At 47.6% G+C, this 18,022-nt stretch overlaps 1 protein-coding gene across 1 annotated transcript in view; it reads right to left on the bottom strand.

The window, feature by feature from the left end:
* LOC119178382 (netrin-1-like) overlaps window positions 1-18,022 on the bottom strand; it is a 187,100-nt gene that overhangs the window by 43,780 nt on the left and 125,298 nt on the right. The window contains exon 2 of the mRNA XM_037429585.2: window positions 14,161-14,349. Coding sequence (XP_037285482.2) covers window positions 14,161-14,349 — 189 coding nt within the window. The remainder of the gene's footprint in view (window positions 1-14,160; window positions 14,350-18,022) is intronic.

An 18,022-nucleotide genomic window follows, 5' to 3' on the forward strand; every position in this document is an offset into this window, starting at 1 on the left:
GCCGCGGTGGTCTAGTGGCTAAGGTACTCGGCTGATGACCGGCAGGTCGCGGGATCAAATCCCAGCTGCGGCGGCTGCATTTCCGATGGAGGCGGAAATACAGGCCCGTGTGCTCACATTTGGGTGCACGTTAGAGAACCCCAGGTGGTCGAAATTTCCGGAGCCCTCCACTACGGCGTCTCTCTCAATCATATGGTGGTTTTGGGACGTTAAACCACACATATCAATCTATAAGCCTCTCATTGCGAGTGGCTGGCAGGCGGGCAGGCGGGCAGGCTGCGTTCGTACACCTGCTGCGGACGCGCAACTAAATCGGTTTAGTTTTAGTTTCACGTACGTAGAGACTTCACGCACGCGAACCTGAAAAGTTCACGTACGTTACATGCATGGCACCTGAATTGATTGATTGATATGTGGGGTTTAACGTCCCAAAATTACCATATGATTATGAGAGACGTCGTAGTGGAGGACTCCGGAAATTTCGACCACATGGGGTTCTTTAACGTGCATCCAAATATGATCACACGGGCCTACAGCATTTTCGCCTCCATCTGAGATGCAGCTGCTGCAGGCGGGATTCAATCCCGCGACCTGCGGGTCAGCAGCTGGGTACCTTCGCTACTACACCGCCGCGGTGAGGCGCGCGCCATTTGACAGACAGACAGACAGATAAACTTTATTAGCAAGTGTGTTTGGGCCTCCCGGGGTCCCTTATTGATTGATATATGGGGTTTAACGTCCAAAAACCACTATATGATTATGAGAGACGCCGTAGTGGAGGACTCCGGAAATTTCGACCACCTGGGGTTCTTTAACGTGCACCCAAATCTGAGCACACGGGCCTACAAGATTTCCGCCTCCATCGGAAATGCCTCCCGGGGTCCCTGGACCACCGCGCTGTCCCGCGCCACGTCTACATGGCCAAGCCTCTCGCCGCGATGACATCGGCTGCCCTAGTCACCACAGCAAGCTGCAATGCCGGATCCCAGAGGAGAGCAGGACCTTGCAGTCTTCCCAGCTTGAAATGGCAGGCTGTCCCTGTGGGGGAGGATCAGCAGGGCCGCCAAATAGGATGTGGCAAAGGGTGGCGGGAGGTTCACCGCAGAGGGAACATTCTGGGGAAATGCCGCAGAAGTGGGACAGCAGCTGAGGGGAAGAAAGAGTGCGAGTCTGGAGACGTCTCCATAGGACTTGTTGGGAGTGCGTAAGAGAGGGATTTGGAGGAGGGTAGATCCGATGGTTCAAACGGGGTATTTGCGTTAGCTCTGCGAAAGTGTGCGGCAGCTTCTTCGAGAAACCCGAATCGCGGCTGTCCTGAGCCCGGCAAATCAACCCTCGAGCCAATTTATCGGCAGCCTCATTTCCGGGGTTCCCTTAATGAGCTGGTACCCGCTGGAGCTCTACCATTCGCGGTAAATATTGTGTGGGGGTGTTCAACAGCTGCCAGGCAGAGGGGTGTATTCTGCCCCTGGCATATATATGGTTGTACAGAGCAGCTTTTGAATCAGTGAAGACGTACTGTGCACCGGATTGTGCAAGGGCTAAGGTGATGGCGGACGCCTCTGCCTCCTCAGCTGTAGAGCCCGAGGGAAGGTGGTGAATCAGGAGTGAGGGAGCATAGGGTTGTAGGCAACTGCCACAGCTTCCTGTGCTGTACAAGCGGTGTCCACCCAAATGGCATCCTCAGCTTGTCCGTAACTCTTGTGAAGGGCTTTTGCGCGAGCTACGCAACGAGCGATATGATGCTGACGGTGGGCATTACTAGGAAAGGGTATGGCTAATATAGACGCATGAATGTGCCTTGGAATGGCCAGGCAGGTTGGTTGATTAGCGGGTATGTTTATGTGAAGGGAGGCGAGAATATGGCGGCCAGTGGCGCTACCGGACAGTCTTAAATATTGTACCTGAAGATGTGCCTCAACTAGCTCAGAAAAGGTGTTGCGCATGCCCAGTTCAAAAAGTTTGGCTGTACTTGTGCTACGAGGAAGGTTCAGGGCTGCCTTAATTGCAAGGCGGATCATGGCATTCACGCGTTCAGTTTCTGTGCGGTGAATGCGGCTAAGCGTGAAACGATGTACGATTTTCATGTTGTCCGCTTCGTCTAAACACTTGTGCATAGAAGATGCGCGGCGTAAAAGACGCAATAGAGATTGCGTAGAAGCCTTGGGTGTTTTGAGGGTGTGGTCATTCTGTCCGGAATCCTGCAAGTAAAGGCCAAGGATTCGCAGTGTGGGCGCGAGGGGAATAGCGGTTCCTCGTAATGTGATTTCGGTGGGCGAGTTAGCAGCTGATGTTGGTCTCATAAGAAGGAGCGCGGATTTAGAGAGAGGGGGGGGGGCATTTAAGCCCAATATATGACGCATGAGCTGAGATGGTGTCAGCTGCTAATCGAAGAGTTTCTTCTATTTGCCCGTCAGAACCTAACGTAGTCCATGTCGCTATACCATCCACGAACAAGGTATGCGTTAGGTGTGGGATGACATTTAGTTTGTGGGCTAAGGCAATGAGATCAATATTAACGAGGAAGGGGGAGAGGACCGCGCCTTGAGGAGTTCCGACCTCTCTGAGCGTATAAGAGGCCGTGCTCAGGTTATCAATGTGCAGGGAGGCAGTACGCCCAGAGAGAAAGGCGCGAACATAGTTATAAGTTCTGGTGCCTACTTGTAGTGCCTGCAATTGCCTTAAGATAGCATCGTGTCGAATTCTATTAAATGCCTTAGTGATGTCTACCGCCAGCATAGCTTTAGCAAGCTGGGGAATGGTATCGTCAAGCACGTCGTGAGCAATTTGGAGCAGGGCATACTGCGCAGAAAGATGCGCACGGAATCCTAACATATTGTTTGGTAAAATTGATTTTTTTCCATGTACATCATCAGCCTTGCAAGGATTATGTGCTCGAAGACCTTAGCAAGATAGAATGTTAATGAAATGGGACGAATATTGTCGATAGTGATGGGTTTGTGACGTTTAGGGATAAATACGATTTTCGCGTGTTTCCAGGAGGCAGGGACAATACCAGCTTCCTAACAATCATTAAAGTAGTTCACTAAATCAGATTTGGAAGCATCATCAAGATTTCGGATGGCAGCGTTAGTAATGTGATCTTCACCGGGTGCAGTATGACGTAATTTTAGTAAGGCTGCGCGAAATTCTCATTTTGTATTAAGGGCATCAAGCTGGGGTTGGTCTGTGTGAGTGCACTCGGGGTGTTTGGTAGGACGATTAGGCATGTGGTATAGGTGCATTTCACCTGTGTGAGGAAGTCATCAGTGTCCTGCCGATGGTTATGAGTTATGAGTGAGGCGGCGAATGCTAAGACGCGTCTGTTTTTTTTTTATATTGCGTGGGGTCAGGCATGTAGCGCAACAGATGCAAAGCACGGGTTGTGGAGAGATTTCCGTGGAGATTATCACAAATCTGAGCCCAGTTAGCTTTGCAAAGTGTTGTGCTGTGCTGTTCTATTTGCGCTTGAAGCTGCGCGAGTCTGAATTTCGGTTTCCGGTTGTGCTTTTGAGTTCTTCATCTTCGCGTAATGTATATTAAGAGCTTCCAGGAGATATAGAGATGGAGAGGTTGAGGCCCGCGTGCTCAGATTTGAGAGCACGTTAAAGAACCCCAGGTGGTTGTCATTTACGGAGCCCTACACTACGGCGTCTCTCGTAATCAAATGGTTGTTTAGGGACATTAAACCCCACAAATCAATCAAAGCTTCCAGGAGATGGACGAGCTTACTGTCGATAACGGGGATTTTTGTGGTTGTATTTAGCGTTTGGGTACTGTGGCGAATGTCCTCCTGTAACGGCATAACCGAGGAGTCATAGTCGAATGGGGCCTGTGTTGGCCGCGATTCCCTGAATTTTCGCAGCTGGTCCCACTTAACTCACTTAACGGTTAATTTACGTCGAGGCTGTTGATAATTCACTGCAATGCGAATTTAGTGGTCGTCACGGCCCACTGTGATTTGCGTTCTTTCCTATCGCAAGTCGGCGATATTTCTCTCAAGCGTGAGGTCTGGACTAGTATCAGCTGTGACACTATTACCAATCTGAGTAGGCAGGCTGAAATCATTAAAAGTTGTCAGATGGAGCATCAACGCTTCATTGTATAGGACTGTGCCCCTGTGGTTTGTGCGTCGGTAGCCCCAGTCCACGTGAGCGCATTTAAAGTTACCCATAATGAATAGGGGATTCATTTCTACCCATTGTTCGGCGGACATGAGAAGAAGAGGAAGTAACTGAACAGGCTGTCGTGGAAGAAGATAACATTTAAGAACAAAAAGGGGGGACTGTGCAGGTTTGGGGGGTAAGATTTTAATGAAAGCGTGATCGATAAAAGAAGTGATGTCGTGCTGCACGTAAGGTGAGGAGTTACCGACGTATGTTATATCGCGAGGAACGTCTGTTGAGTCTTATGGAATAACAGTATAGCCTGGCAGTTGCCTGCAAACATTCGCACTTGAATTGCAATAATATGTGGTCGTAACAAAGAATTGGGAATGATTCGCTGCAGAGGGCCACGCTTTCGCCGAAAGCCCCTGCAGTTCCATTGGATAATTTTTAACGAATTACGGCCCGTCGGAGGAGCCATGTTGTAATGCGGAAGGGTGAAGCAGGAGTTTTGGAAGTGGGGCTGTGGGAGTAGAGGCTGCTGAGAGCCCAGATGTAAGTTGAGCTAAACGCTCATTTACTTTGGCCATAATACTCCAGAGGACATTATCTATAACACAACTAATGGTGGCTTCTATTACAATTTCACACTGTCCAGTGACTTGTACCGTAATTTGCTCTGTGAACCTGGCTTCTAACTTTTCTGCGAAATTCTGAAATTTTGCTTCCAAGTATATGCATTCGGCTGGGCTCTCATCAGGCCTCCTTTTTTTCTGAGGAGGCTGGTGAGATGGGGTGGGCAAAGATTGGGGCGGTGAAATTGGAGGTGGAGGTAGAGAAGACTGCCCTGAGCTGCTTTACGTCTTCCCACAGAGCCTGCACTTCCGTGTCCTGGGAGGTCGTGCCGCCCGCTCCGACGGCCCCGGATGACCACGCAGACGTAGATGGGTGGGTATTGCCGAGTGGGGGAAAGTCCTCTTTGGTAGGGAACGTTGTCTTCTGAGGTGATGGTATGCGTAGTTTTGTGGAAGGATTTCTCGCCTTGCACGATCCAGTGCCCGTGAGGTGCTGGCCCCCACAGAGAATGCAGCTTGGGATACAGGTGGGAAAATCTTGCCGGTCATGCTTGTCTTCGCATCGTGAGCAAAGGCGACTCTTAAGATGGGGGGCACACGGCATACCTGTGGCCCGGTCAGCGACAGTTTGTGCATTCATCTGCGCTTCCCTTGTACTGGGTGCACCTATACACTACACTCATGTAGCGTATGATGTGAGGTACTGGTCCGTGCGCCAAGGGGATCAATATGGAGAGGGACCTACTCATTCTGCGGGCAGCGATGATATCAGCATCTGGCTTACGTGTCTGACGGTCCTCTAGCATCTGCACTGGAGTGTCCTCCCGGTAGGCTTGCAAGATGACGCCACGCACTGCAGAGGGTGGCGGTGCTATGTAGGTGGCGACAGGTGTAGCTGGTCTTTCAGAGAATCAATTCTTTGGGTCAGACGAGGTGTAGGGCGGTTGTCGCGTGACAGGTGGATTGTGGTTATAAGAGGGAAAAGAAGAGAAAAGTGAGCCCCGTAACTGTCTGCATCAGCGTGCGACACCTCAACAGTAGCTCACAAGGGATGGGGTGAGGAGGGATTAAAAGGATAGGATTAAAGGTATAGAGAGAAAGAGAGATGCGCTAGGACAGCGAGCGACGACATATGAGGAATAGGAGAGATAGGAAAGATGGACACGGTCGCAGAAGTCCGAATACGGGGCACCACTTGCGAAAGCTCTTGTCGGCGACAGGAGATGGCGTAGGACGCATCCAGTCGGCCAGAGCTGCGCTGTCGTCGGAGGTCGCGAGGGCACAACCGGTCGGCACGGAATCCAGCGAGCAAGACCGCGTGACAGGTAGTGACCGTGAAGGTGTTATTCGTAGGGTGTATCCAGAGGTGTAGCTCTCCAAGGTCCCTGCCAGCAGCGGTGATCTGCATAGCTTGCATGAGTGGCTGCGCCATGGATCCGTTCAAGGCGAGTCCTCAGCTTGGTCGGAAAACGACTCTTACGGTGCCGGCAGGGAGCAAAGGAAGTTGTTTACGTCGCAGCGCGACCGCCTGTGCCACGCGCAGTTGTTCTTGCTGAGCGCGGTAGTTCGGCTTGAAAGACGCAGGGGCAGCGTCGGCCGGAATGCCGACAGGAGGCGCGCGTTAGGCTTAGCGGACACCGAGAATACTGAGAATGAATGAGAGGGTAGAACCTGCGTTTGTGGGCTTGGCTGTTTACGCTTGTACACACGAATATTAGGAGACCATTCGCTGAGTTCATGCGTTGCTGGGTCGCCGTCTTCGCCTTCCGTTTGTACATTCATAGCTGTCGCGTCTGGATGCTGCCGGTGACAGAGCAGCCTCTGGCGAGGCGGAACCCGGCGCGGCGGTGCGATTGCCGAGAAGCCGACTTTCCAACGTCGCTGCGATCCAGAAGATGTTTGTACTCCGCGCCATCTGCGGCGCTAGTGAACTAGAATATAGCTTCCCGTACGTGACGCATGGTCAGCGATGCCACGTAGCTACATCTGCTGGGAATTATGAACACTGCGGCAGCCAAATCTCGAGACACTATTTTGTTCGGGAGCTTTCGAATGGTGTATGCTTAGTGGGCTTTGCGGGCATAGCGTTTGCATATATACGGGTGCCGTACTAGTTTCTGAATAGCTTTTGGTCTCTCAAATGCTGACAAACACTCGCAGCAAGCTTTCTCACCGCAAAGTGGCCTTGCGGGCCTTGCGGGCCGCACGTTGTTTCAAATTTCTTGCGGGCGAACCGCAAGCGCGAACGGCGCGTTACGACGCATGCGTAGTGGCAGCGACCGCAACGCGAAGGCTTGCAGTACGCTATTCGGAAACTCCCTTTTATCGCGCTCGACACGCTACCTCGTTCGAGCGCCCGCGCGGAGCTGTCTCTGTGTGCAAAAAAACGCACGCAAAGAATCGAATCTCACGTATACATACGTCCGTGAGACCAGCGCGTGGCAGCTATGTTCAGCGTATGCGCACTGCTTACACGCTTACACGTACAAGCTCTACGTACGCAAAGCCTCGACGTACGTGAAACTTGCCATGTCCATAGAGCTCGTCTCTGCATCTTGGTTATCTTGGTCGATCGAGCATTACCGCCATGCCCCCAAAAGATGCTTTGTCGCAGCCTGTACGCACGTGCGAGTGTGTCAGTCCAGGTAAACTTGTGCAGAGCTCGACGTATATTTCTTCTTTTTTTGATGTTTGTTTTGGGCATTGCCTTTTAAAGAAGTTGTGCTGTAAGCGGCACTCATCCTAAGTAACCAAACTTTTTATAGAATTCCGCTGTACTCTTGAAACGATTTGTCAAAAGTATAGGATATTGCCTGATTAGTTTTGAAGGTTGTTTGGTACAGTATGCTCAAACACAGGTGAGCTAACCTCGGATTTATGGACAATGCGTCGGCGTGGAGCAACTTCACACAGTCTAACTAAATGCCTACGGGACGGCTTTAAGCTCACCCATAGTAGAGTACCTAGTACTCTAAATCGTTATTCACTTTCTCTAAACACACTGTGAATGATCCCCTTGTTTGATCATATATCTTAACTGTTTATATAAGTTTAATCATCTCGATGTTCATGAATGTCCTAACCTTGTACAGTTTTTGCATTGTACATCCCTGCATACGCAAATAAGTTGCTTCGCTGTATACAACTGCTTGCACTGTACATACGCATGATCATCATTGTCCATTTTTCTGTGTGCACATAAGCTATGTAAGATATGTCTGGAAATAAAATTCTCTTAAACGACTGTGCGAGCCCCAAGAGACGGCTTCCAGCTCTTCCATAGTAGAGTAGCTACTACTCTAAATCGTAAACCACATTTTCTAAACACTGGACACTGTTGTACGAAACTGCGACAGCGTTCTGCCCTCCCATATTAGAGTACCCACTACTGTAAATCGTTAAGCACGTATTTCTAAACACAGCACTCATGAAGTGTGAGGCCCAGGGGACGGCTTTCGGCTCTATCATGGTAGAGTGCCGAGTACTCTAAATCGTTAATCACTTTTAAATGCGAAGCATTTCTTAGCGAACTTCGGCGACTTAGAGCGTATCTATGTATCTAGCCGCCTAAGACTTTTAGCTCTCCTGGCCGTGTCGATAATGGTATCAATACCAAACTTGGTATGGCATAACATGACTGTATTAAGAGGATATTTCACTAGTCATAACATGAAAATCGTGACATGTATGTCTTGAATGTCATGATTTACATTTCATAGTTTTGCTGCTCTTGCGGTGGTCTCGTTCACATGGCATGTTGCAAAACTGGTATGGTATGACATGAATGCATGGCGAACACAAGCGACAGACCCTTACATGAAAATCATGATATGCGTGTCACGTAACAACATGACTACATGCCACGCTCAATATGCGCTCACGGCCATTTCGTTAGCGTCACATATACAAAATTTGGTATTAGGGTACGTGAATGGATGACGAAGGTATGTCACTGGTGCCAACATGATAATCATGAGATGCGTGTTATGTAACAACGCAATTACATGCGACGCTCATGATGCGCTGGCGGCCATTTCGCTAGCTTCACTTATACCGAATTCGGTATTACGGAACGTGAATGAATGACGAAGGTATGATGACGGCTAGTGCAAACATGATAAACATGAGATGCGTGTCATGTATCAACATGACTGCATGCTACGCTTATTATGCGCTCGCGGCCGTTTCGCTAGCTTCACATATACCAGATTCGGTATCACGTGATGCAAACGGACGACATAGGTCAATGACACATCCAAACATGATAATCGCGACTTACGTGTTATGTCACAACATGACTACGTGCCACACTTATGATGCGCTCACGGCCGTTTCGCTAGCTTCACAGATGCCAAATTTGGTGTTACGTGACGTCAGTGGATGATGAAGGTATGTGACTGGTGCAAACATGATAATCATGAGAAGCGTGTGATGTGACAACATGACTACATGCCACATTCAAGGCGCCAATACACTTCGACGTGACACGGCACCGTGCGCGCCGGCGTTCGTTTCGTCGCATCACGCCGGCGTTTCCACGCAAGACACCGGTCCTGCCGCATACTCACAGGCACGCGCCACGCTGCGTTGCTTTGATGCATGCGCTTTCAGCGCGTCTGGCGTCCCTCCGTCACGAAACGAGAGAGACGCAGTGTTGTCTGGCGCGAAATACAGTATGCCGCATTTTGCGCCGGTTGCCGACGGGCCGCGCCGACGGACGCTGGTCGCGCCTGGTGTCAGAGTATAGAGTGCTCGCGTTTTGCGAACGTAGCGTCGCTGTGCCCAGCGCGCGCGCGTCAACGCTACATTGGAGTATATTGGGCACTTCATGATGCGCTCGCGGCCGTTTGGGCAGCTCCACATATACCGAATTTGGTGTTACGAGACGTCAATGGATTGCGAAGGTATATCACTAGTGCAAACATGATAATCATGATACGCGTGTCATGCAAGATAATGACAACATGCCAGGTTCATAGCATGCTCACGGCCGTTTCGCTAGCTTCACATATACTAAATTTGGCATCACGTGACGTGAATAGAAGACGAAGGTAAACGACACATTCAAACATAATAAGCATGACACGGAAGTCGTGTATGGCATAATTTGCCTCCACCTCGTAACGTTGGGGTGATTTTGAAGTGCCATGTCATACTTCCTCATTCGTGCTTCTGTGCGCCCACTCTAGCACGCATTCATACGTGGTATTGCGAAATGTGATTAACTAGATTTGTTTTAATTTTTGTTCAGCTTGTAACATTCGAATCCACAGGCATAAAATAGATTTTGGTGCTCCATTGTAAGATGTATACACTGTTTAACTTGTTTTCGATATTTCGTTTGTGCATGTACAGGTTAAGTGTAGAACAAAACTTCCCTTTCTCAAAGATAGTTCTTCCATAGTTTAGTATATGGTGTACAATCGTACTCTAATTAGTGGAACATTGGTTGTAAACATCGACGAAGAGGAACTCAGATGGGGACCTAACAAGTGCAAGAGATGGTGGAACAACCACATGCCGGAAGTCATTAGAGAATTTGATTGGCTGCGGCGGTGGCACGCATGGCCAACTCATCAGAGGCTATCACAGTGGGGCGTAATTAACAATGATCGCTGTCCCAACTATGGCGAAAGACAAACTATCTTGGAATGCGTGGCAGTGAAAAGTGTGTGGCACGTTGTGTGGCGTCGATTCGGAGTCCCTGTTTCTTCGGGCTAACAGCGCAAGAGGGGTTTATTTGAGCAGCTCATATTTTACGTCGCGATAATCGTATTGTGGCTTCGGTGTTGTTTAGCCGATCGAGGCACGCTGACGTCCACAGCGAGCTGCATACCCAGCGTTACAGAATATCAGAATGATTATGGTTCGGTACCTTACCGAACAGATAAAAACCCAGGGTGAAGAAGCCTTCATCAGAAGTTAGAAAAAAAGTGTAATGGGCTCTTTTTTTTTTCTTGGTTAGACTCAATAATATTGAGAAGTAACGGACAATGAAGCCAAGAAAGTCTAGGGGGATGCTATTAGAAGTAATTGTAATGTAAATGTGAAGAAACAAAAGTGGACGAAAAGATTACTTGCCACGGGCAGGATAAGAACCTGTAACGTTCGCATAGCACGTCCGATGCTCTACCGCTGAGCTGTGGTGGTAGTCATTCCCCTGTCCACTCTGTATGGGTCTGACCTACCTACCTACCTACCTACCTACCTACCTACCTACCTACCTACCTACCTACCTACCTACCTACCTACCTACCTACCTACCTACCTACCTACCTACCATCCTACCTACCTACCTACCTACCTACCTACCTACCTACCTACCTACCTACCTACCTACCTACCTACCTACCTACCTACCTACCTACCTACCTACCTACCCACCCACCCACCCACCCTATCTATCTATCTATCTATCTATCTATCTATCTATCTATCTATCTATCTATCTATCTATCTATCTATCTATCTATCTATCTATCTATCTATCTATCTATCTATCTATCTATCTATCTATCTATCTATCTATCTATCTATCTATCTATCTATCTATCTATCTATCTATCTATCTATCTATCTATGTTATTTTTTATATAACGTTAGTTTTATTATATTATATGTTTATATATTTATACAATTTATATATATATCGTTATTTTTGTCCGTTGGCATCCCGTAGCACGTGATCTCATAACGAGCTGGCAGCTGACCGACAATCCCTCGCATACTGTATGTAAGCATCAAGTGTGCCAGAACGAGACCCTCGCCATGAAAAATTCTCATCATTATTAGGTTTAGCAAAGAAAAACGGGCCCTTGAATTTACACTTCTTTCCTTCACTCATCGCGAGCGTCTCTGCGACGATTGGCGCTATAAAGTTTGTCAGGTCAAACATTCCGGAACTTTCTCTAGTTGTAAAGGACAAAACATTTCAAAAAGTTCGCTTGCTGACACGAGTGTCACAACATTTGTTGAGTGACCCCACTGTCGCCAGCGCAAACTCGATCCATCGAAGAAACTGCGAACATTGCTGCGTCACCTGTGGATATCTACAGGAGTGGCTTTCACAACAGCATACTCATTTCGCATATATCCACGTCAGACGCCTCCTTATGTGACTCCTGTGACTGCTGCGAGACAATATTACACAGGGTGTGTTTTCGTAATCGCCGTAACGAAACGCACTGTCATTCACACTGCGTTGTACGAACTAAAGAAACAAGCCGTTTTCAAAAGAAACTATCCTCGGACCATGGCTCCAACACGTTGCAAAGTGACGTGGGCATACATGCCGGGTGAAGAGAACACGGTAATCCCGACATGTATTTTATGCGAAGTTTATGTACATTTTTCTCCATAACCATAAGAGTTAGTTACTATTTTGCTATTATTGTGATCATAAGACATTCTTATTTTTTTCTTAAGCAGATTTAGCACTGAAAATTGTAATGCTATTTCTATGTAAATTTTTCAGTTCTGGTACTTAATTATCGCTCGGTAATATCTATTAGATGTATTGAAGAAGGGCTCTTCTCACACAACAATAAGTCTTCTTCAGCATATTGCCTATTACGTCATACAAATACTGGCTGGAGTATACGATTCTATATACTGTGGTTTCTTAGATAAAACAACATATGTACAAAAAATGTTTTGAGATAACCGCATTTGAAGTTAAAAATGTGAATTATTTCGAAAATACAACGAGACAAGAGCAAACTGACGGGCCCGTTCTATAGGCACCAGCCAGGTACTCATCACCATGATAATTATTCTCTTTGGGTGCAAACGTCTTGCCTGGAGAGACTCCTTTGTCACCTGCTGTTCAGCCCTGTCAGCAATGTATACTGTCGACGTAGGTCGAGGGTACCTATAGGCCTTGCACTGTGCAGTGCCCTAGCGGAATTCCAAAAGAGTCAAGTATATTCACACGCGCTATATTGCTATAATTAAAAGTGAACACAACTTCCCGAGTGCATATTTTCAGTCCTTGGTGTCCGAGGAATCTGTTTTTTAGAGTGCATTCCCACACGACAATTCAACGACTCGTTAGGGTTTTGAGTTTTTTCCATAGAGACATTCAACAAGTGATTCTGGATGAGCTAGTTCCGGATAATGGCTCAACAGGCACAATATCTGATGCTGGAAGGTGTTACTTATGAACGAATGGCTCACTATTCAACTGGGCTTTGTTGAACTTACGCCAAGTTTCGGCATCCTTCGATCGAAGGCCGTGAGATGGATTGGTATTCTTTGATGCTATTGTGAAAATATGTGGCTCGGACAGAGCATGTCCTCCAAGCTGGTTCTATTTCCTTCAATGGCCAAACGAAAATAGTTATGATGCTTACCGATGATGACACTACTAAGACATCTACAGCCAGATACAAATTTCCCGACAGAAAGCTTGATGCCTCTGCTTTTTTTCGTTATCTCAGTTCTACACCGATTCTTTTCTGAATGTGCCAAATGCACTCCAGCTTGAAAACTGTAATCTCTCCAAACGGCTATGATGCATGAACTGCAAGGAAGTCATTACTACGTAAGAATTGAGGCAGAGCACGCCCCCGTACAAGTTTTTTTTTCGAAATTAGTAATTTTAGAGGAAAAACAAAAACCACTGAGACAAACGACCGACCAATTCTAGTACAGAGAAGACCACGCAATGGACAAGCGCACGTGTTCCACACTGATAGCACCTTCTCCCCTCTTCTTTATTTCTAAAATTCCTTCCTTTCAATGTAGGGTAGCGAAATGGACGCGCGCCTGGTTGACCATGCTGCCTTACCTCCTCCTCCTCCTCCTCCTCCTCCTCCTCCTCCTCCTCCTCCTCCTCCTCCTCATCATCATCATCATCATCATCATCATCATCATCATAATCATCATCATCATGAAAGTTTACAAGTGATCGCGACCGGCTAAGACAATTGTTACGTGGCACGTACAACTTCTCTATAGGGGCGCTTAGAGGATTCCAGAGTATGCCTGTACAGGTACCCAGACCTCGAGGCGCGTTTATGCGTTTACAGATCGTCCCATCGCAAGCATACGCAGTACTGCAGCGACGCGATACGGCCATACTGCAACCCGGTAATTTTTGTCATGGGTATCAACAAGAACAGAAACGGAGCACTATCGTGAACTGTAAAGGTCACCTTCTTTTAAACTGCCGGCGCGGTTAGCTTGACGGGTAGCGCGTTCCACTGACATTCGTTGCTCGTTCGGGGTGCATTAGACAATTGACTGACGTCAAAGAAAAAAAAAGGGAAAATGCACGAACGCGCTGAGCGGACGTGAAGGCGCCAAGGTGAGCAGCGAGCTCTGCCTGTGCGTTTGTCTCCTACGAACAGGAAGGCATCTATGACGTCTGGGTCGCTATATTTAGTGATAAATGCGGCCGACGAGCTTGCCTTCACAGAGGGAGGACTGAATGGCAGAGTGCGCGATGGGCATGCAGAAAAGCGAACAGCGTTGTTTACCTCTGCACGCTTTTCGGTGGGTGATGGGCTTGGAATGGTCCCGGTAATAGCCTTCTTTGCAGTAGTGACAGTGGCGTCCGGCCGTGTTGTGGCGGCAGTTGAGGCAGACGCCGCCGCTCTGACGACCCGACAGCTTGTACAGCTCCATGTTGAAGCGGCATCGCCTGGCGTGCAGGTTGCAGTTGCAAGCTGCGCAAGAAAAAGAAATAGGAATTGTATGAGTCGCCACGTTAAGTGGCTGTCAGACGCCAAAGGGCGACCGAAGACACGCTAATGTTAGTGAAAGACAGCGCTCTGAATTATAATTTCTCACTACGTTGAGGTATCCCAGTTTTATTATTCTGTTCTTTTACTAGTTTTTTTTTTCGGAGGAGACTTCCTATCGGCGTCCCCATATTATGGAGGAAATACCGTTGTCTTCATCGTGTTAACGCACGCAAATTTCACGTTAGTTGGTGTGTGCAAAAAAGAGCTTCTGTACGCATTTGTTTAATGGGACCTAAACGGATCGTGATAGGGTCTCAAGTGCTAGAGGCATCTACATTTAGACAACAAAGGAACGTACGAAGACGCACGTATTTCGTACGAAAAAACGAGAGGTCATTCACCGGGGCCGTGTATTCGGCGGTATCACTCTAAAACATTGATCAGGTCACCGACTTTTTACAATCGACTCGTGGCTGTCCAGTACGCCCACGGCAAAGCCAGAAGGCTTGACCACGTGGTCCCGTTGTGGGAGTGTCCAGGCTTGCACATCCGTGTCGTGTGCAGCATAATCAAGAAGACGAATAGGCATACTTATGACAAACTTTGACACACTCTAAACCCATCTTCCCAGCAAGTCCTTACGCTAAAATTATTTTTAGGCTGAATTTCAGGCAATGCTATTGTTGGGCATTTTATGAGCGAGTGCAGCCGGCGAATCGCAAACATGCGTGTACTCATAAATGAAGGAAAAGAGCGTGACTTCATCATTTTTCTCGACATTTATGCAATAAAAAAGTACACACGCGTTTCTGCGGTGACTTATTATAGCATATCCGCTAATTTCTTTTCTCGGTGTCCGTTACTGGAATATTGCATTAACATTCGTCTCTTGACATTAAAATCAAATATGTGGTTTAACGAGAAATGCTTCGGAAGTGACGAAGCATTTCTCGTGATTAGTGTCATTAAAATAAATAAACGAATGAATAGACATACAGATAAATAAATAAATGAATAAAATGGTTAATGCAGCTTGAGAATGTCCACGTATCTATGAGGATGATTTTACATTGCGATAACAGCCTCATCAGACCATTCACGCTGAATGCCATCATCCTCAGTCGGCTGTCAAAGACGACCATCTGGCGGAAGCGGAAACTTCATCATTTCCCTGACTTATTTTGCAGCTGAGCCAAGCAATATGAATTGACATCGGCTGAGCAACAAGCAATATATAAAACGCCCGTCAAGTCGCTACTAAATGGCGCTTACAGCCACGGGCGAACGTCCCTCCTGTAAAAATGATCAGGCGTGTCATCCATTCATAGAATCTGAGAACTAAACAAAGAAGAGCAAGAATGTGTAACGAGGGGAAAACCCGAAGGGCCAGAATCACATGGCCGAATCGGCGCGCAGCAGGGTATACGTGGTCTCAGACAGAAGTGCGATCTCTTAGACGACGCCCAGCGTTCTTCAGCGCATGTATGCATACACGTCCGGTCTTCGGGAGCCTCATGCACACGTTTCGTAGACACTGTGCAGGCGCTCCGGAGTGAAAATGCACCGTTGCCAAGCTACCACCACCGGTGGCCAGTGATAACAAACGGAGGAATGACAACAGAAGGCACCGGGCACCCACAATTTACGGTCAGCGCGCCTGCAGGCCTGCAAAGCAAGAGCCCGAAAACAAATACACAAGAAGACGGGCCCACACGTCTGGTGAATCAGTGGAGAAAAAGAACGAGGATTTTCGGCTTTAGGAGAGATAAACAAACCGTGGCCAGAAAAGGCGCTCAGCCAAAAACACTCCGTGAAGAGAGAGTCAAATCTTCTTTTTCAGGAACTCCAGCACCAGCCGGCTGGTCTGGTTCGGAGTGATATCAGTGTCTGCAGTACTGTCAAGCCTGGTGACTAGGCTGGAAGCTGTCCGTCGTCAAGAACAGGCAGAACAGGCAGAACAGGCAATAGAACAGGCAATATCAAGAACAGGCAGCGTGATCTTGATAGCGAGCCGAGTTTTGAAGGCAAATGAGACGGAACCTCGAAAGCTGCAGCAGCCATGGTTGGAAGGGAGGGGGACCCATTAGACAGGAGTGAGCGCGTTCGCTTAAGTTCGAATATGCACGGTTCACATCCGTGCACACGCAGAGGACATGCCTTTACGACCTTCGCGACGCCTGGGTGGGTCGGGAGACTCTCTGGAGATAGAGCGACAGCACTCGCTTTTTTCTTGTTTCATTTTCGTCGTTTACTCTACACCTGTACCTATACGCTTTTCTGTAATCACTTCATTAGATTATTAGCGTTTTGTGTTTGTGCTTGCTTCTCGGATAGTTGATTGCTCTGTTTCATAAGCCTCCGCTTGAAGTGACCTGATTATAATACATACGTGCCCTCCTTCCACTTCTCCCTCACCACTTAATCGCATTTTCTTCGATTGTTCCGGCACATGCAGATTGCTTGTCGTCCCACGCTCCTCTGTCGCGAATATAGTTTTTTTGTCGAGGCTGTAAAGAGTGCGGTCCACTAGAAGACTTATAAAGGTTAAAAAAGAGCCACGTGGCACTCGCGCAGTGATGCATATTTTTAGGCTAGTTGAAGACAAAAAAAAAAAAGAGCTTTGATATCCCGACATAACGCTAGACAAGACCAGTACAGGTATGAAAGACATCTCAATAAAATGCTTTTAGCAGTTAACGGCGGTGACGCCTCTGTATAGAAAATGAATGTAGAGAAGATATCTGTAGTGCATAGCCACTTGTAAAAGCGTCGAGTAAATTTTGTTTATTTGTGCTGGCGTCAACAGCGTTATGCAAATTTCAATTAGAGCACACTGCTAACAGCACGGCTGAGATGATCAGGTCTTACTGGTCGGCAAGGAGGACGACGACACAGACGTGTAATAGCATGGCGGAGACGTGGCAGACAACTTGTTGGGGATAAGTGCTATGCAATGAAATTCCACTCGACCGAACTTCAAGGGAACCAAGGAAAAGGTGGTTCGTTAAAATGAATGTTCAGTCAGCTGAAAAAGCCATGTTGCAACTTGTTACCAGGAGCTATAAGAAAAGAAATCAGTTCCTGAAATGAAATTTGAGCCTCGTTATTTGCAATGTTGCTTAATCGAATGTGATTTTCAGCTTTATTAGCATGTTTTGAAGAATTTAGTAATGATTTTCTGCACTTGTACACTTTGGGCTGCAGTGATCATGAATTTAGTCACTGTGTCCAAGCTCTCGGAAAGTTTCTCCGGCACAGTACTCTGCTGGACAGCAAAGGTCTTCACTTTTTCGAATTACATCAGTGCTTTTTTAGCTGAAGATCACAGTACTTCCTCTGCAAAGGTTACTTCTTCATATAAATCTTCTTCTTCTTCTTCACGAGATAGGACGCTCGCTATATAGTCTTGTTTGTAGACAAAGCGGCGCATATCTTGACGCCGCCAAATACGTAACCAGTCAGTCCACTTCTAAGCTCACGGGGTTCGACTGTTTGTCACGTGGCATGAAGTGCCTTACCCGGCAAAAAATAATGGCCTCCGTGAAGAGCACCGGGAGGTACCGCTGGTGGAACTCGCGAAGGCTACGACAAAGGTACGCTACAGAAAATGCGATTGAAATTATAACCTTTATGACACGGGAAGCAATGGATTTTG

This window comes from Rhipicephalus microplus, chromosome 1 (genome assembly GCF_043290135.1).
Source record: "Rhipicephalus microplus isolate Deutch F79 chromosome 1, USDA_Rmic, whole genome shotgun sequence".
Lineage (NCBI taxonomy): Eukaryota > Metazoa > Arthropoda > Arachnida > Ixodida > Ixodidae > Rhipicephalus > Rhipicephalus microplus.